The sequence below is a fragment of the Micromesistius poutassou genome (assembly GCF_964030765.1).
Source record: "Micromesistius poutassou genome assembly, chromosome: 21".
In the NCBI taxonomy this organism is placed as follows: domain Eukaryota; kingdom Metazoa; phylum Chordata; class Actinopteri; order Gadiformes; family Gadidae; genus Micromesistius; species Micromesistius poutassou.
The window spans coordinates 13,170,131-13,191,093 of NC_140291.1; the positions used below are offsets into that span (position 1 = coordinate 13,170,131).

The 20,963-nt window shown below is 46.1% G+C and overlaps 1 protein-coding gene across 1 annotated transcript in view; it reads left to right on the plus strand.

Moving 5' to 3' along the window:
* LOC311366848 (corticotropin-releasing factor receptor 1-like) overlaps nucleotides 1–20,963 on the plus strand; it is a 48,606-nt gene that overhangs the window by 8,567 nt on the left and 19,076 nt on the right. The window contains exons 4-5 of the mRNA XM_084485614.1: nucleotides 1–52; nucleotides 15,493–15,578. The exon at nucleotides 1–52 is cut by the window's left edge and continues 77 nt beyond it. Of these exons, the coding sequence (XP_084341740.1) occupies nucleotides 1–52; nucleotides 15,493–15,578 (138 nt within the window). The remainder of the gene's footprint in view (nucleotides 53–15,492; nucleotides 15,579–20,963) is intronic.

Genomic DNA, 20,963 nt, shown 5'->3' on the forward strand with positions numbered 1-20,963 from the left:
GTGTCCCGGCCCTGCCCAGAAATGTTCTACGGCGTCCGCTACAACACCACCAGTAAGCCCGGCGCTCTGAGCCAGCGCTCTGCTGACAATAAACTAAAAATACCCCCCTTTCTCCTGTGTTTCCCCAGGGGGCGCCTAGTTTATATAACTGTGTACACATAAATTAGCATGGAGCGTTGGAATTAACAAGACACATACAAGTGGAGTAAATAAGTGTGCACACAATATAATTATGGGTTCTGTGGGATAATGGAGGATTGCTAGGAGATAGAGAGTCTAAAGCGGAGTCTTGTCATGGCCGCGTTAAGATGAAATGCCTTCCTTCAAGTTGGGTTTAAGGAAGATTAAATGGGGCTTCATACTATTAGAGCTTTGATGCAGTGTTTATTGTGTACTTTGGTTAGATATGTGATCATAAATTATTTATTTTGATCGCCAAGAACCGTTTAACAGCGAGCTCCAAGCCAGCATGCATACGCATGCCAGCGCACATCTCCACATCTGAATAATTCAAGTCCAAATTGCTCTTCATAACTATTGAAGTCAATCTAAACAAGATCTGGGACAGAACTTTGCTGTGACTTATATGGAAATGTTATAGTGTTTCAGTCTCACAAAAATATTTCTTGTTTTATTTCAGGATTAGGATTTTGACAGTTGACGATGCAGATGAAAGATATTAATAAAGGTTTAGGTAATAAATCCAAATTTAGGCTGAATGAGTCATCAGGCTAAGGTTGGGCCCTCAGGGAGATTTCCCACCAGGTAGACAGGATCAAGACAGATGAGGACTGGCAGCCTTCAGGACAAGGTAGTCCCACTGCGTCTCAAGTTTGGACCTCATTCAAAGTACCAGTGAACCCACACTCAAGTTTTTTGTTTAGATTAAATTGTCTTCTATGATCCTAATCATACTCATCCATGATTTTCTGTCACTGTGAATAATAATGCATAATGCAGGGAAAGCGTTGTAAAAAAAACAATGTTTTTGCCAAGTTTGGCCAACAAGGTTTTAAAACATTGCGCACTGCACACAGAGGTCCGGTTCTCTCTGTGAGACGCCGGAGAGGGTAAGGCCAGGTGTGGACCTCTGGGCAGCCCCTACAGACCCAGCGCACTTCTACGACCCTTAACCTCAACGTGTGCTGTGCGTATAAGCTCATACTCAATGATGACTAGCCACAAAAAAGGACTGTCCGAGTTGGTGTGGGCAAATACCTCATCCCCATCCTAGGAACACATTTCTTATGTGTGATTGTGCTCAAATCTGGGCTGAAACAGGGGGTACACTTACACTTTGGCGCCCCAAGCCCACAGATCACAAATTACGGTTTATATGTCTGTAAAGGGCTCGAGTTTATTTTGGACACGAGAATACAGAAACATTATTTTGCGTGTATCCTGACACAGCCGTGTGCTTTGCGATTAAAAGATAATACAATATCAAGAAGATAAATATTAAATATTTTAAATATTTACTTTAAATATTATCAGTCCAGTCCACACACACACACATTTAGTCAAAGCAGCTGCAAACCGAAAAATGTTGAGCCCCGATATAAAAGTTCATAGTGTAGTCGTGAATGTATTTCCCACATGGCGGAAATACTGCATAAAAGTCAACCTCTTTTGCAAGGCTCCCTGGACTAGGGCCCCTGGAGGGTTCTCTGTCGGCTGGGGCCCACTGGGCCTTCTGTCCTCCGTTCGTCTCATTTGGCTAAACGAAAATGGCTCAGAGTGGTGCTCCGAGTGGCCAGGTGACATGCCTCCTGAGGGATTAAAACACATGGAGTGAATGAAACAATAATCCCTCAATGTTTTCCGCACAGCAGGAAGTCAGGGAAGATTAGAGGAGCGTTACCCGGCTCAGCTTCTCTTTGATCACTCTGGTTGATCCAAAAGTGCATGGCGACTAGTTGTCAAGTTGAGTAACGAAGGCGGTGACCAAGATAGCATCATTACCACTGACGAGCACTTGGTGCTGATTGAAAGGTTATGATCTCGCTCTGTGTTTGTAGGTGGTATTTTTAGCTTCCATTCATAATTAAGTATTATTCAATATTTCACTTGCCATCGAGAACAGCCGAGAGACAACGTAATCAAGAATTAAGATGTTGTGTGCGTCCCAGATGGGAGCTCATCTCTGATTCATCTCAGGGCGATGCTAATGTCCATGCAGAGATTGTTGCTCCCGCCATTCCTCAACTCCCCAACTCCCCAACATCTTTGATGATTTCATTGTTGATGCTTCCGAGATGCGAACTCTGAAACATTTGGCATGAGGCTTATGCCTGTAGCCAGCTATTAGGTCACGATGTCTGGACCTCTGCCACTTTTTAGAGGTAAGAAAACGGTATAATCAGCGGTTGAGAACTGAGACAGTCATTTCAAGAAGAATTCTGTATTATTCTGTTGTCAGAAATGCTTGCAGAATAAAATGCCTTAAATAACTTGACTCTAGACGTCATTCAGCAGCGTCAACATTTGGACAGTTGTAGCGACCACTCACGCCACTAGAGGCTGCTAATGGAAAAACGTAGTTTATCTTTAAGCGGTAATGGAGAAAATGATGCTAATGTTATTGTTATACATACAATTACGATAATAAATTGGTTATTAGTCACGTAATGTGTTACCATCAGGTTAGGTCATAGGCCTACGTATTAATTTTTCTTCATATGCATTTATTTATGATCCCAACCAGCCATTTTGGAAGGACAGAAGTAACAATTAGCATTTAGCAGTCAACAGTTAGCCCTAACAGTGAGCTCTTAGCAGTCATGTAGTTGTGCAGTCAGCACCTGTGAGCCTTGTTAAGTGCCTGAGCGTTAAGAGTTTGAATGCCAGATGTTCTGTCAGGCAGCATTCTATACAACAGGTGCCATCTGGTCAGGTGATCACGACATCATCAACTTCAAGGTTGTTTCTCTCAACAGAGGACAACAGAACACAGGAATAACAATTCCTGAGTCAATCAAGTAGGTTTTATATGTATAGCCCTTAATCACAGTCTATAACTACAGTTATCGTTATATGTCTTTCGTCTACATATATTAGATTAGATTAGATTAAACTTTATTGTCATTGCGCAAGTAAGGACAGCCAGTACAACGAAATGCAGTTTAACATCTAACCAGTAGTGCAATTATTATAAAGTGCTTTTCCTTATAGCAGTGCTTAAATAAAAATACATAAGACACAGAATGCAGATGATCATCATATAAGTCCCTTATTAAAGTGCATAGAGTTCTGAGGAATCAGACAGTCCATAGTCCATGTTCATTTCCTCCATCACTAACCTCGTAAAACCCAGTCTGTTTCTGAGGAGAGGGGGCATGAGAGGCAGCCTCCCCATGGCCTTCACTTTATGCTTTCTCCCTTTAAACCAGATTTTGATATTTGTGCACATTCCGAGGAATGCGCTTCTTAATCTCGGAGCGCGATGCCACTGATAAAGCTGAGGCATTCTTTTTATTAATGGTATGGTGAACTCACTCTCGACCGAAAGAGGAGACTGACGACGTGGCGACCCCAGACCACCGACCCCGACTCCCATCAACGGGCCCCCCACCAGCGCTCCGTTCCCAGTGCCTGAGGGCTTCCTGTAGGTCCCGACAGCAGGAGGCAAGGCCAGAGGGAGCAGGGAGACCCAGGTGGGCTGGGCCTGAACCGGGCACAGCAAGACAATCTCACAGTGCAGTTCACCTACTGATAGCTGATGAGGGCTTCTTCATTTCTAATGAATTACACTATAATACTAGCAATTTAATCTCACAGATACAGATTCAGATATCATATCTGACCTAAAGCTTACGTTTTAAGTTCCGTGTATATTTAAACAAACCTTCTATAGACAGACTTCTGGTTTTGGTGTAAGAATTTCAATATTTCCACGCAGGCAGAGCTCTGTATGCAGCACAGAGGGCTTTTGTGACGTATCGTGCAGGCCAATTATTCACTGTATCATTGCTATGCATCTATGAAACCGCTATGAACCCAGAGATGCTCTCCCTCCTCAAAACTATCAAGGGTTCTCAGGTCAAGTCCATTTTATTTGTTCAACTCTTAATAAAAGACCAAAGTCTCAAAGGGCTTCGGACCCTCATTACAGCACACCCTTCTAACACTTAGCCCTCTGAAGGACAAGGAAACCTCCCCAAACCCTGAGGGAGGAAACCTTGAGAAGGAACCCAGAAGAGGGATCCGTCCTCAAGGGTTTGGTAGGAGAGCGATAAGTGCTGAATGGCAGACCTATTATGGTAGCGAAAAACCAAACAGAAACAAAGGTTCAGAGATATCACGCAGTAACACTTAACAAAAAGGGTGCATTCATTTAGTAAATTAGTTAATGCAATGATAAGCATTAACTAACAGTTATTAACAGTTAACTAATGTTAAATTAACAGTTAACAGGTATAGGAATCATTTACTAATGGTGTTCATGTTTACTAATGGTGTTCATATTAACTAAGGTAATATGTTCATGTTTACTAAGGTATTCATTAATACATTATAAACCAGGGTTAACCCTATCCCCCACTAAGGATGGGAGATGGAACTACAATACTAACCCACTACCCCTAACCCTAACCCACTAAGCTAATGCTATATAATAAAGCTATTGCTATTACTGCATCAACCTAAATAAATGGTAAATTAATGTAGCCTTATTGTAAACTGATACCAATAATTGATAAGAGATTTGACAACTTTCTCCCAACAAATGTTGGGAGAAAAGTAAAACGTGGTATTTGGGTGGTGGAAGTCAAGAGAGAGAGTACAGTTCTACCAGCTCCCTGCTGGTCAAGTGGAGAACACACACTAAAACACACAGACTGAAAACAATAGTGGGTGATGATGCAAGGGGGATGTAGACAGAGAACAGTAGTTCAATCAGGAGAACTAGTATATCAGATGAACCACAACATTCATTGACAACACATCTGGAGATTAGACACCATCAAATTATTCTTTGTGGGGACGATGGATCCATGAAGAATGCCAGGAGATGAGTTGTATTGAACGTTTATTACCTTGACAAATGTGAACAGCACCTTATGATGGACAAAAGAGAATCAATACATGACATGAATGGATGCTTCCATGATCAGTGAGTTCAGAAGTCAATGCATCGTGGAACGCAAAAGTAGTGATGTTACTGGAAGCAGCAGAGTCGCTCAGGAAGATAGAACGCCAACAAGGGTTTAGAAAGAATTCCCAGCTATGGGAGACAGGAAAGCCATCAATGACTTTGGTAGAATTCCCAGCCATGGGAATTTAGCAGCTTGTGAGTGCCCAGCTATGGATAACTATATGTTTGGAATGCCTAGGGATGGAAGAACGTTAAACCAGCAATGCTTAGCAATAGGGTTAGATCGTCCAGCAAGGGAGAAGGCAGATATCGGGACCAGAAATAGTCTGATTGAACTAGTCTCATGAATCAGACTTCCAATGTGGGTGAATGGGACATTCACTTCCTTCTGCTTCATTCTTCGGACCGATCATGTTGCTGGAGGCTTTGATCTGTGGGGCATACTTGGCAAACAACAAATCCACCAGCAATGGTTACTCAAATAAAAAAAAATGTCTTTAAAGGTTTCAAAACACATTGTACGCTAGCCACTGTAGAAATACACAAGAATCCTCTCCTGAAACCTACATCCAGCTGGCCAATTGGATCTCTCAGGTAGGAGAGAAACAGGAAAAGCGTAGTTTCCAGTGGTTGGTTTCTGGCCCACTATTCTCCAGGCTGAGGTAGGCTCCACGATGTTTCTCCACCCAGAGGTTCATGTGCTAATTTCACTTTTTGACTGTGATCTTCATAACTTGCTTAGTGTGGTATGATGATAGACGCAACCATGTATGTAAAATTCTTTACATACCATGCAAGTCATTGAAATACCATTGAAATACCTGTGTGAGATGGTGATGATTAAACACAGCAAGCAGTCTTTCAGGTTCTGAAGAGCCTGGTCGCATTCCAGGGTCCAATCTGCCGCTGTCAACTTCCTGTTAGCATTCACACGTTTCTGTCCCCTCCCTTTGTGCGTCTTGTTGATCTATGCATCAGACGTTAACTGGAAGAGAGGTTTTGACACCTTAGAGCAGTTTGGAATAAAGTGTTGGTACAACATGACCAGACAGAGGAATGACTTGATATTTTTAGGGCTTGGAGTCCGGCCGTCTGGAAACAACAAGTCTGACTTGGACACCTCATGGCCTCCACCTTAACACGGTCTCTTGACACATGGTTACTTTCAATGACGTGGCCCAGGAAGTGGACTGATCGGCGCAGGAAGTGCCACTTCTTGGGACGCAGCTTAAGGTTGTGCACCTGCAACTGCTCAAAGCCCATCTCTAGTCTCTTCACAGCCTCCTCCTCACTAGGCTTGAAAACCATTGGGTCATCAAGATCAGACAGAGCATGGTATTATTATTATGTTCTGATCCCTAAAAATCATCATGAACATCATTTGCATCGTTATACTCGTGAAGGCCAACACTCCATGAGATTGATGCCCTCCTCAGCTGCTTTCCTGAAGATGGCAACCCACTCGTTGTCCTGGGCGACTTCAACATCCTGCCAAAGAAGTTTCACTGACCTGCATTAAGATACCTTTTCACCACCTTCGGCCTAACACTCTCCCCTTCTCCTCCCAACCACAGGGCCGGGAACGAACCTGTGAAGAAGGTTCGGTGCAGTACCTCGGCTCTCTCCGTTACCCACTCCCTGTGTCTGACCATCACTATGTTGTTTTCTCTCACCCCTTGAAGTCCTCCCTCCTCCGTACTCCCCATACTGTCACCAACCACTGTAACCTGAAATCTCTCTTGCCCTCTACTCTTGCCTCAAAAAATCTCTCAATAGTTACGTTTAACCATGCCACCACCTGCCCCCTTGACCCGATCTCCTCCTCCCTTCTCCAGGTCATCTCGAGCAACATCCTGCCATTCCTCACTATCCTCATTAACTCCTCCCTCACTTATTCCAGCGTCCTTCAAGACTTCTAGAATCAAGCCACACCTTAAGAATCTGACTCTTGACACCACTGCCATCTGGAACTACAGCCCGTTATTTCTTCTTTCATTCCTTTCTAAAACTCTGGCCATCAATAACCATTGGTTACCATCTCTCACAAAATGATCTGCTTGACCTCCATCAGTCAGGCTTCAAGACTGCACACTCCACTGAGACAGCTCTTCTCACGGTGAACTGTTCTCTGTTTTGGCACCGCAATGGTGTAATGAGCTCCCTGCTGATGTCGACTGCAGAGTCGCTCACCAGCTTCCGCAAGAGACTCAAGACTCAGTTGTTCAGAGTTCACCTGGACTCTGCATAGCCTCCCTCCTTACCTCCCATCGCCCTCCTCCTCCCTTACTCCCTTACTTATGTACGTTGTATATCCTGGCACTTAAAAATAGTACTTAGCATCTTTTTCTGTGAACATCCTGTCTGTACCAACAGTGATATATTGTTGTTTCTCTTTCTTCTGACAAATGTACTTATTGTAAATCACTTTGGATTAAAACGTCTGCTAAATGCCCTAAGGATAAATGTTAATGTAAGCGACGTTGACATCAGCTCTAACCATTTATGGACAGATCATTTGTCAGTCGCATCGCCACGGAAGACTTTGTTGAGCTGTGCAACGCCCACTGTGGTGCCACAAGCTCTGCACATCCACCATCCCCGCTCTGGTGGAGATACAGTGACTGTATCTCCTTTGTGTTTCTCCAGCTCTGTGATTAAAACACCTAGGTGTTTGAGTGTACTGTCTGTTTCACTAGACTGGTGATGAATGGGTGTAGAGCTGTAAGAAGCTTAGCTAACCGGTAGACTAACCCCACAGTCGTTAGTGCCTGCAGGAACCCTGAACCATAACCTGAAGAACCGACATAACTTGGCAGGGCTACTGAGCTAGTGTGCAAAAACACACTTTAGGACGTATATCGATGGTCCTTTGTTCTGTATCAGCATGTCTGTTCGTCCTGTCCTATCTACTCATCAGTATCACAAAACCAAAGATTAAAAACTGAATAATCAAAACTCAAAAAAAATTAAAAAAAATTAAAAGAAAAGTGACAGAATGACCCTGTGTGCAAAACAATGCACTTTAAAGCACAGAACCAGGGTAGAAAAAAACATATATTCAGTAAAAGGCTGGGGGCCAGTGCCAGTGATATCTTACTCCACAAAGGACTATCACCGGAGAAACCTGAAAGTCAGTAACATATTCAGACCGGCCCCCCTGCAGTCTAAACAGATGTAACCCTTCTATTCCAGCTTAATCTCAGCAGACTGAAGAGACGACTCGCAGCTCTCTCAGCTTCACAACATTTATTTCAAGCTGTTTAATAAACACACATATGTGGTTGGTGGTTATGATAAATTATTACAGCTCCTGCCCCAACTTGAATGAACTTGAATAAAAATAAAATCAACTGACTGAAGCTGTCACCATAGTTCCTGAGAACACTAGAGCACGAGATACAGCAGCTAGCCTTCAAACAGGCTAACAGGCCAGCAAACTAACTTCACTCGACAACAACCGAAATACAGAATGACATAAATGGCATAAAACGTTGATTTCCAGTTAAGTTCATTGTATCACTGGAGATCATCAGATTTCCGGGTAAGACAAAGATAGAATATTAAACTGTTCCCCAAATATATGAAAATAAATAACAAAGTTAGCTGCTTACAAAATAAAAGGAAAACTGAATGAATTTTGACAACCTTCATAAAATCCCTAAAAACCCTGTTACACACGCACTGTTTCCTTTGAAGCTATCGCATTGGTGACACTGACGCACTCTCAGCCTGCAGTGGGGGGTCGTTGGTGTCGGGCATGGTGAGTTGGTTGGTTGAATGACTTGGCTGTGCTACAGAGATATTCCTACTTGACGGCCTCAATGGGTGGAGTGTAATTGTGGCCATATTCCCACCTTTTGTGCGGTGGTCATCAATGATTTTCGTATACAAGGCAATTCAGTTGAGAGCCAATTAGTCTCCATGCAACACTTAATAATGAATAAACAAAGCCCTGGTCAAGCAGGGATGGTACGATGCAGTTAGACCTATCTTTTTGCCAAAAGCAACGTTTATCACATCCTGGTGATGGCAGATTCAGACAGTGATGTCTATACCCTGATACTTTGGCCATTGGAGTTTGTGTTTTGGAAAGTAAAAGGCCTCCCAGAAGGTGGAGCGGAGAGGGTGTAGCTAGAGAGAGAGAGAGCGTTGGGGGACAGGGTGGCCGAGGCACTGATGGGGGGGGATTGGGATGATGGTCCCAGGATGCCACTCGCCTTCAGCCAGGAGTGGAAGGGTAAGGGCTGCGCTTCTAAAGAACCCCCCCTCTGGAAGACGGTTTTAAACGCCTCTGTTGTCAGTCCCCGAAACCAGCAGCACAACCACTTTGTTTCTGAGACCTTCACAGTGGACGGGCCGGAAGTAGCTCCACTGGTATCTCTGGTTTGGTTCCGGTCCTTCGGGAACCGCTCCAGATGTCGGAGATCAGGAACGTGTGTGTCAGTCTTCTGACATTTAGTTACGCTCGCCACTAATCCCAGCTGACTGATAATCCCACAGACCGTGCTGTCCCCCCTCTCTCGTTCTGTCTTTCTCTCTGCCTCTCTCCCTTCATCTCCCTTTATAAACCCCACACTCCCTCTATCCCCCCCTCTCTCCCCTCTATCCCCCCCTCTCTCCCCTTTATCTCCCCCTCCACCCCTTCATCTCCCTCTATTTCCTGCTCTCCCTCTATCTCCCCCTCTCCCCTTTTATCTCCCCCTCTCTCCCTCTATCTCCCCTTCACCCCTTCATCTCCCTCTATCTCCCTGTATTTCCTGCTCTCCTTCTATCTCCCTCTATTTCCTGCTCTTCCTCTATCTCCCCCTCTCTCCCCTTTAACTCCCCCTCTACCCCCTTCACCCCCTCTATCTCCCTCTACAGTGGGATGAATAGTTCATGACGTGAGCAGTCAGTCCCCGCACGCAGTGGTGAACTTAGCCCTTTGGGGGCTCCAGGCAAGGGTGACCAGAATTGTTGACGGGGGGGGGGGGGGTGATGATGATTGCGTTAGCAGGGAGACCGTCAATGCGTGACATCCCGGCGCTGCTATTATGACGGGATTTTTATAAAAACAATATAGATAATAGATATGGGGAAAAAATATAAAGAGGCCTTCTATGGGGCCTGGGGCAAGTGCCTGGTTTGCCTAACAGTACGGTCCGCGCCTGCCCGTACCTGCCCCCTGAACACCGTGCAGATGCACACTTCGCACGCGCTTCTGGCTGAGCGTCAAAATGTCACGCACCCGTGACATATTTGGTTTTGCACCGGCTTGCACATGTTTACACATGCCGACTATAAATTAGTTTTTACCCCTCTCTAACTCTTCATTGTCCACCCTACCCAAACCCCTCCATCCCTCTCTCTCACCCCCTCTCCCCCTTCATCTCTCTCTCTCAGCCCCTCTCCCCCCCTCCATCCCTCTCTCTCATCCCCTCTCCCCCTTCATCTCTCTCTCTCATCCCCTCTCCCCCCTTCATCTCTCTCTCACCCCCTCTCCCCCCTCCATCTCTCTCACCCCCTCTCCCCCTCCATCCCTCTCTCTCACCCCCTCTCCCCCCTCCATCCCTCTCTCACCCCCTCTCCTCCCTCCATCCCTCTCTCTCACCCCCTCCATCTCTCTCTCATCCCCTCTTCCCCTCCATCTCTCTCTCTCATCCCCTCTCCCCCCTCCATCCCTCTCTCTCATCCCCTCTCCCCCTTCATCTCTCTCTCTCTCACCCCCTCTCCCCCCTCCATCTCTCTCTCTCATCCCCTCTCCCCCCTCCATCCCTCTCTCACCCCTTTACCTCCCCCGTGTAGCCCCTGCTCTGGCTGTGTTTGTGTGTGTGTGGACAGCAGGACACCATCTGATCGTTGGCCTCACGCGCCGTCCTCCCCCTGCACCAATCATTTATCACCACCATGCATTGTTGTTGTTTATTATTGTTGTTGACCTGTGCATGCAAGAGCCGTGTCCACCCTGCTCTGATCATGCATGGGTAATTCGGTCTGAACGCGGTCTCTCAGGCATGAAACACAGAGCTGTTCACACAGGAGCGACATGCAGCGAGGCCTGGGAGACAGATAGATTGGCAGATGGAGAGACCGATAGAGAACCACATGCAGGGTTAATATGATGACTGCATTGATGTGATTACAGAGCATGGGGTATTTCTTAACCAAAGTTTTTGGATGATTGTCATCCTTATTCACACCGGATTTGACCGATTATTCATTTTCACTTTTTTCCTTTCCAGACAGATGACAGATTTACATTACACAAGCCTTCTCTAGTGGAATGATGAGTATTGCTGCAGTCCACACACAGCAAGGAAGGAAGGACAAATGAGAAGGGATGGGAGGAAGGGGTGTGTTAATTTAACAAGTCTTAATTACCAGGGCAAATGTAATTAGTTCCTATTTTTTACTTGACGTGTCCCAGTGTCTCCTGGCCCTTATCAAAGTCCTTTACCGGAGTAATGTAGATTGATGCCACAATTGCACCAGCATAAAACTTGGAGTTTGCATGCAATTCATGCTCTACTCAGAATCATATATTGTCTAACCCTAAATCTTACACATTTAGAAGCGCTCAAAGCTGACCTCCAACTTGCATTCCCCTGGGAACCAGTCAAGGATACATGAAGGCCATGCCCCCAAGCTCCTATAGGACCCCTATACATTAAGTCGTACATTACAAGACCGCCACTATTGACAGAACAGATGAAATGCGTGCATACGTTCAAAAGGAAGAATCCGAAAGGCCAATCAGACGGATAGGTTGTTGAAATGGCAGGACTGTGAAGATCAGTCCGCCAGTTAAAGTTGTAATGCTGAGCCTCTGCCCAGTGGTATTACTTAAAGTGCTTCTCCCGCTGGGAGGACGGGCTTACACCAGATGGGACGGGAGAGAAAGCCCCTTCATGCTCAATCTCCTGTGCAGCTGCTTTACAACAGAGCGTGGAAGTAAACAAAAAAGCGTATGAAAAACCTAATAATAATGTAATCCAATAGAGGTGGTGGTCTTGGACAATACCCCCTTGATGCCAAAGTTATGGTCTTATTTCCAGATCTGATGGGATTCTCATTCGTCATTCCCGGCTGCCAACTGGATGCTCTTTTGTAGGCTTGTAGGCCCATGTCGAAAGATTTGTTGATGTCTGTTGATGTTGTTGCAATATCCTCACTCTAGGTTACAATTGGTCTTAAAAAACAGTGCCAAATAAATGAACCAAATTAAGAACTGCGGGTACAGATAGCAACTGGCTTGGCTAAGGTGAACAAAACATCATCAGCAAACGATGAAGAGTAGGGAAGTATCACCTGCAGGGTGAACTGCTCTGAGACTAACCCATTAGTTCTAACGGGGGAGACGAGGCACTCTACAGAGCTCTTACCCGGCATTTGAACTTGAACCGAATAATTAATCAATAAAATGTAACAATGAGGAGGGTAGGGGTTAATATCACGACAGAGTGAGAAGAACTGAGCAGAGGGCTAACATGATGAGATTGCTATGATGATGAGGGGTGAGGGTGAGCCGACCCCCTCCCCCTGGATGTCGTGCCCCCCCCTGCCCTGGGCCTGGCCGCCATCTGCTCTCCCTCTCCTGGGACCTCATATCACGCATGTTCCTCATCCTCGTCACGTGTCACGTACGGCTCTCCAGAGGTTTGGTTGTCTCCCAGACACGTTGTGCTTCATTTGCTAAGCTAAGCATAGTATTACACAGTATTACCTAGCAGAGTGGGCGTGAGTGCGGAGTTGGCAGCTCTTCTGCCGAAGCGCTCTAGCGGTTCGCCTTTCTGCAGTCATGTGGCGGCTTGGAAGCGGCTCACAAGAACACAGCATATCTTTCTTCTAAATTCTCTCAAAATCTGGTTTGTGCTGTTCCGGTCCGTTCTGGTCTTTTTAGATCTGGTCTGTGGAACCAGGTCTGGTCTTGTTAGATCTGGTCTGTGGAACCAGGTCTGGTCTTGTTAGATCTGGACTGTGATACCCGGTCTGGTCTTGTTAGATCTGGTCTGTGGTACCCGGTCTGGTCTATTTAGATCTTGTATTTGCGGGCTGGACTTTGTTTTGTTATATGTGGTCTGATCTGGTCATGGTTTTGGTCGATTTGGTCTGATGCGGTCTGTGCTGGTTAGATCTTGTTGTTTTTGTTGGCTCTTCATTTACAAGGAGGATTAGTATCAGATCAATAAAGGTTGATTGCGTCCTAGGTGATATGATTGATTGATCTTGGAGCTTGGGGGGGCGGGGTCCCTGATGACCTCGCTCTGAAAGCCAGTCCTCTGGTCGTCTATTGTTCGATACCCGAGGGACAGGGCACTGCCAGAAGCCAGGGCCCACGCCAGGCCTCACCACCCCCCCCCGCCCCCCCCACTGTCACATGGGGGGTGAGACACCTGTGCTCTACTTTGGAAGCTGTTCCAACATTGATTGTGCACAAGAAGGCCGACACACACAGTGTCTGCGTGTCCTGAATATTACACCGCTTGGCAGACGCCTCCACACTTAAGCCCCGGCATTAAATCACAAGTTATTTTTAAACTACAGCTTGGCACCTCTGAGAAGTAAAATGTTTCACCCCTAGTTCATTTCCATATTGTGGGAGAATATGAATTGATGAATGGAGCCATTCAATTCCTGTGTGTTTCTATGTCTCTCTCTCTCTCTCTCTCTCTCTCTCTCTCTCTCTCTCTCTCTCTCTCTCTCTCTCTCTCTCTCTTCTCTCTCCGTCTATCTCTCTCTCTTTCTCTCTCTCTCGCTCTCTCTCTCTCTCCATCTATCTCTCTCTCTTTCTCTCTCTCTCTCTCTCGCTCTCTCTCTCTCTCTCTCTGTCTGTCCTATCTCTGTCTCTCTCTCTGTCCTATCTCTCTCTCTTGATCTCTCCTATCTCTCTCTTTCTGTCATCTCATCTGTGTGTGTGTGTGTGTGTGTGTGTGTGTTCCACACACAACGCAGCAAGAAATTATTATGGGTTCCTCGCCACACCCCAGAGAGAGAGACACACACACACACACACACACACACACACACACACACAACATACATATTATGATACACACAGCCTACACACAAAATGCACAAAACATTCATACATTATTATGCACACAACAAACACATATGAAACAGACACAACATACGCACATTATTATACACACGTAATGTGTTATGTCGTGTGTATCATAACGTGAGGATGTCCTGTTAAAATACATTGTGCTGATAGATCCTGATCAGTTGATTGATTGATTTATCCTTGGGGCATGACAGAGTAAGTGATGAGCTCTATCTATCTATTGGCTGCTGGATCCATACTCAGCAAATTACTTGTGTAAACATCCCTCAGGTTTTGTCCACATTAGTCCATCATCATGATAGATTTGAGCTGTGGTGGAAGCAGCCTGTCTGATCCATTGCATGGGAATCAAACCAGTCTATGGACATTCAACACTATCCTAGAGGCAACTGTAACGGCTGCGTATCAATGTATTGATTGGTCAACGTGTCAAATAACTACACCGCTTAAGAACGTATTAGATTTGTTCAACGATCCAAGACATAGTGCGATGTGTGGTTGGTTTCTATTCTAACACGGGGGACCGTTTGTGAGGACCTGGGGGATTATGTGGGCTAGCCGGGCCTCAGTCCTGGAATATTCTGGAGTCAGGCCTGGACGAGGTATCAGGCCTTAGTCATGAAAGGCTCTAGGAAGTTTGGGTGTCAGGTCTGGGCTCTAGGGGGTCTGGGCTCTAGGAGGTCTGGGTGTCTGGCCTCAGTCTCCCCCAGAGGGTTAACCAGGCCAGGCTGCATGTATTGTTATGACAACAGCTTGCTGCCGTAGTTGCCTGGACTACAAGGATCATAAAAATAGGGGCTATTACAATAATAATATTACCATTTCAAACAGGGTCACTGGCAGTGGATCTTTTACAAACTACAACCACACATCAAAATACATGAGAACATGACAGGAACACGTTTACATTATGAATAAATTGACAGCTAGATGGATGGACTAGTGATGGCGTAGAGGAGGAGCAAGAAGGAAACCAAAATGAACAACCACAATATCAACTCTTGGACATGGATGACCAGAATAAACACAGGTGGCACGGTTCACCAACGTGTTGACCCCCAACCCCCCGTTCCACCAGATCTAAACAAAAGGGTTTGAGGTCCAGCTGTAACACGGTTCATTCATCCTTATAAACTGGAACTGCTGCTGCCACAGTTCACCTGGGCTCCACATCGACATGTGTTTAACCTCACGTGGGCCTCTTCACAGGTCATTTACTTCCCCCCCACCCCCCCCCCCCCACCACAGGCGCCACAGGACGTCTGAGAGCAGCTGATCGTGGATCAACCCCGTTGTTCAGTGTTTGTGTGCGATGGATGGATGGTAGAGTTTGACCCTCCTGTGTTTTCCGCAGACAGTGTCTACAGGCGTTGCCTTGCCAATGGAAGCTGGGCGGTGAAGGGGAACTACTCCATGTGCAAGGCCATCCTCCACCAAGAGGTAGGCCCCGCCCGCCTTCTTTCTTAACTCAGCCCCCTGCAGGAGGGACGGTGAGGGTGTGTGTGTGTGTGTGTGTGTGTGTGTGTGTGTGTGTGTGTGTGTGTGTGTTTGTGGATTTTCTGCTGCGTTTATATGTGCATTCGTGTTTATTTGTGTTTGTGGATTTGTTCTACCACGTCTAATGAGATATTACACCTAAAATTCTTTAAAGAGAAAACGTACTTAGTGGGAAACAAGAGACCAAAGAGCAACTACAAACAGAACACAGCCGAACACACGCTGGCGATAATTAGCTGTGTTATATAATTCATAGTAAATTGCCTTTGATTTCAAGCCTTTGTTGGCGCTGGTCCTCTCACTAGCTCTCCTCACGGCGCCATTCAGAAAAAACCCACATCAGTGAAGGTCTTCGACCACCAGGGAACCATTTGCTGGAGCCTATGTTTGTAGGCTGTAGGCTGTAGGCTGACGGTCCTTCAGATCAGGACCCCGGTAGGCCGCTCCGACTGACCGTGATTATCGGCCCACTGGTTGAAATCGATTTGACATTTCCAGTATGTGGTTTTGAGCAGAGAGAGGGGGCTGAGTAGCGAGGGCAGGCAGGCGGACCCCCGCACTCCAACGTACGGAGCGGCCTGTCCTCGCCGCTGAGACCTCCGCCCTTCAGACCACGAGGGTCGCTTGACATTCTGCTCTGCTCCCACTCAGTGTGTGTCATGAACACAGCAGACGTGCTTCACACGACGCCGCACCACACCGAGCGAGCCGTGTGCCAACCAGGTCGGGGACCTAGAACTACAATTAACTACAACTACGGACGAACTAACTAGGACTTTATCCTCTGATTCAAGGCTGCCCCTGCGACCGCTACGACCGACATGAGGGTCTTCCACAAATCGTGGGCTCAGATTCCACAAATCTTCGTTACATTTGGACACAAAAACAACACATACCTAGGAGGACTAGATATCTGTTCCACTGGTGACTTCAGAACTGCTCGATAGAACCCCAGGGCGAAAGCAGGAAGGGCTTTCGTAGAGTCATAGAGCCTACTCACTTACACAGCAGTGAAATCGTAGAGTCATAGCAACAGCCGTGAAATCTGGGGTCCAACTCAGCAAACATTTACAATTTGATAATGGGAGAAGACAAATTGAATGCCTGCATATTGAATTTGGTAAAATATATGACACCTTCAAAGGAAAACAATTCCTGCCGAGCAAAACTAGGTCAATACCCCACCCCCATTTAAAGTAGAAAAAAAGAAATTCAATTCGACAGCCGTTTAAAATTGACTGACTACCCCCAAACCCTCCATCCCCTTGAGAAGAGCCCCAGAAAGGAACCCAGAAACGAGTCGACTGCGGCGGCTCGTCCTCAGGCTGCTCTCACTAACGAGCCCGACGAGCCCCCGGTTAGCACGCGCAGCCCGCCACCTCATCATCGCCGAGAGAAAAATACATTTCACATTGGAAAGACACCACAAAAACACAACCCAACACGGCCCTAAAACCGCCAGGACACAGGAGCAGAGGAGAACCAGCTCTGACTCTGCACACTCAGGAGGAGCCTAGCTCTGACTCCACACTCCACACTCCACAGACCGGTCCTCAGAGACCGGTCCTCACAGACCGGTCCTCACAGACCGGTCCTCAAGAGACCGGTCCTCACAGACCGGTCCTCACAGACCGGTCCTCAAGAGACCTGCCCTGGGCGGACCGAAATACGCTCACTGCTGCACTTGACCAAGATTTATTTAGCGGTTATACATTCTTTCCTTCATTTACCCAACAAGACCCACAATTGGAAACACAAACAGAAAGGGAAAACATGAAACATATCCTAGGGGAAGAACAAAAATGCTCTCTCCTGTCATAGCCTCAGGGACAAGCTGGGAAACACTTCATGATAACCAGGGAAACACATTATAATTACCGTTCTTTTATGTACTATCATAGTTTTCATAGTGCATTGCTGTTGGATTACTGTATTATCACTGTTATTGTACCACGATAACAATATTGATAGTTATAGCCTTGTCTCTTTTACCATTACTTATAACATTGTGTTATTTGTGTTGGTACTGTTTGCATTGGCATATTAACCAAATTATAGCAATGCCCTTTCAAGCTAATTGAGCCCTTACATTTAGTTCAATTGAACTTGAGATACAGAGATTGAGAGAGATGGAGAGAGAGACATAATTAATGTAGAGAGGGATGAGATGTAGAGAGAGATGGAGAGAGAGACATCATTGATGTAGAGAGAGATGAGATGGAGAGAGAGACATCATTGATGTAGAGAGAGATGAGATGGAGAGAGAGACATCATTGATGTAGAGAGAGATGAGATGGAGACAGAGACATCATTGATGTAGAGAGAGATGAGATGGAGAGAGAGACATCATTGATGTAGAGAGAGATGAGATGGAGAGAGAGATGAAGAGCGAGTTGGAGAGAGATGTAATTTAGATGATTTTCTTTCATTTTTACTGTTATTATGTTGTTTCTTATTTAGGATTTTGTGTATTGGCAATGTAAAATGTGTGTTTGCTATGCCATGAACCCTTTGAATCTAGAAAAAAAAAAACACATGTAAAGATTGAGTGTGAGCGAGGAATGGAAAGAGAGATAGAATGGATGGAGAGAGGGTCGTAATGGAGAAATGGAGAAGCAAGATGAAGAGGGGGGTGACAGCGGGAGATGGAGATGTGAAGTAGAGAGAGATGGCCGTACGAGATGCAGGGAGACGTGATGGCAAGAGACAGAGAAGTGATGGATTAAGGATCAGAAATAGGACATGACTGACTTAGCTCTACTGCACAGCTCAGCGATTAGCCTTTAGAGGCAGCGCAGATGTCAGTCTCGCTCGCTGCCAGTGAGGGTGACGCTCCTCTTTACGCTTTCACGGAACAGTTGGGAATAAAATATTCAACAACACACACACCGGACCCCAGTCTGAGATACATAACAGGCTCTTTATTATTCATGGAAATTCGTGGTTTTGCTGGACATGCCCATCTGTTTTAGCTGGAAAACACGATGAATATGTTTAACAAATCATTTATTAAATGTCCAATTTGGATGTCACTATCCTCCGTCTACGTAGAAGTGATCGGGTCTAAACCTCAATCTTATAATTATTTGATCATTTTCAGTTTAATGTTGTCTCTTAAAGATGAATTAAAAAAACATTTCCAACTGTTCAACAACAGCCACTAGGTCGGTGGAATGGTCAGACACTCAGACGGTAGGACGCTGTCCCAGCCTCGAGAGAGAGAGAGAGAGAGAGAGAGAGAGAGAGAGAGAGAGAGAGAGAGAGAGAGAGAGAGAGAGAGAGAGAGAGAGAGAGAGAGAGAGAGAGAGAGAGAGAGAGAGAGAGAGAGAGAGAGAGAGAGAGGCTCCACGAGAGAGGGGACCTGTTCCTCTCCTCCATTCATGCCTCATCCAAAGGGCTTGGGTTCTAAACCGCAGCATGTTGTGGTCCAGTGTGATGGGGGACAAATAGCTGTCTGCAGGTTCATTCAGATACCGAAGCGGACATTTCGCCTCAATGTTGACTGTGGAGTTTGTTTAGAGAGGGATGAGGCCCCAGGCTGTTTTCTCAGGAGAAGAAAGAGAGGTTTATTGTCGTGAGACTGAAAATAGGCTCTTATTGTGGAAAGCCGTTTCCTACACACGTTACACACACGCGGCCACCGCAGGCTGGCGTTGGGTTTATATCCTAACAATCCACACTTATTATGTTTTAAGAGCATGAATGGCAGATGAGTACAACAGGAACGAAGCAGGAACAATGTTAACCCAAGGATCTGTATTTCAGATAACCCCGAACTCTTAAATACAACACAAATACACACATTTATGGGAAAATAAACCAAAATACACACAGGAAAATATGACAATACACTGCACGGGTTGAGTTCAATTGACTGTTGAGGTGTCCCTGAGCGCGCTGCCTTACCCTAACGACCTGGCTGTCGCCTTGCGTGGCTGACACCTCCGTCGTTGCATGAACGTGTGTATGAATGGTAAATGTTAGCCAATAATGTTAAGTGCTTTGAGTGGCCACTGGTTAGAGGAGCACTCTATGAATGCAGTGAATTTAGATTACAGAAAATCTCCATCAAGTTCCTCTTCTTTGTAACCCCACTAGTACAGACAACGGCCTCCAGTCTAAAACCAGGATAAACCCGTTTAAACCAAACCACACACCACAACCTCCCAACATAAACCCAGCGTAAACCAGTTTGTACCAAACAACACAACACAACCTCGTGGCATGAACCCAGTATAAACCCCTTCAACTAAAAACCTCAGCTGCAGGGCGCCTTTGAGTCCAAATTAAAAGCGCCTGAGTACAATAGATAATGACGTGACATTATGAACCAGTTTGACGTTAATGTCAGTGCAGAGAAGCACAGCACGCATTAAACACACCCTGCCTCTGGGGCCCCTGCATCACGCTGTGACCAAACCTGTAGCAAACTGGTCACAAACCAGCAGCAAGCTAGCGCCAAACCAGGTCCAAGGTGGTAACAAACTGGTGCCAAACCAGGATCAAGCCGGTTCCAAACCAGGACCGAGCTGCTACCAAACCGGTACCAGACCACAACCAAACTGATACTAAACCAGGACCAAACTGGTACCAAACCACCACCAAACTGGTACCAAACCACCACCAAACTGGAACCAAACCAGGACCAAGCTGTTTCCATACCAGGACCAAGCTGGTACCAAACTGGTACAAAACCAGGACCAAGCTGGTACCAAACCAGGACCAACTGATACCAAACTGGTATCAAACCAGAACCAACTGGTCCTGGTTTGATCCTCTTCATCTCTAGCCATGTGGTTGGGGGTGGGTGCAGGAGGTGTGTGTGGGGGGGGGGGGGGTGAGATCAGAGCAGTCCATCTTTTTATCTGGCCGTAGACACCGACAGGTTACATAAATCCACTTAGAGCTGAGATTACAATGGCGCAGGAGGATCCAATCGCCATGGCGATCACAGTCTCTTCCTCAGCTCCCCGCGGGCGAGCCCGCACACCAGCATGTAATACCTTCACTGCACTCCTGCGCCCAAAAGGCCACGTGTGCGTGTGTGTGTGTGTGGGCGGGTGTGTGCATGTTTCTTATTGTCCTCGTCATCTCCGGCAAATTGCACAGCACCAAAAATAGAAGAGGATTTAGAATCTCCTGAAATCTTTTAAGCTCTCTGTTATCGTGGATGTGTTGTACGTTAATCAGAGTTACACAGCAACCTCACATTTTCTCTCCTCCTCTATGCCTTCTCCTTCTCGCCCCCACTTCTTTAACCCTCCTCTTCTTCTCTCTCCCATCTCTTTCCTTCTTCTCTCCTCTCTACTCCTCCTCTACTCTCTACTC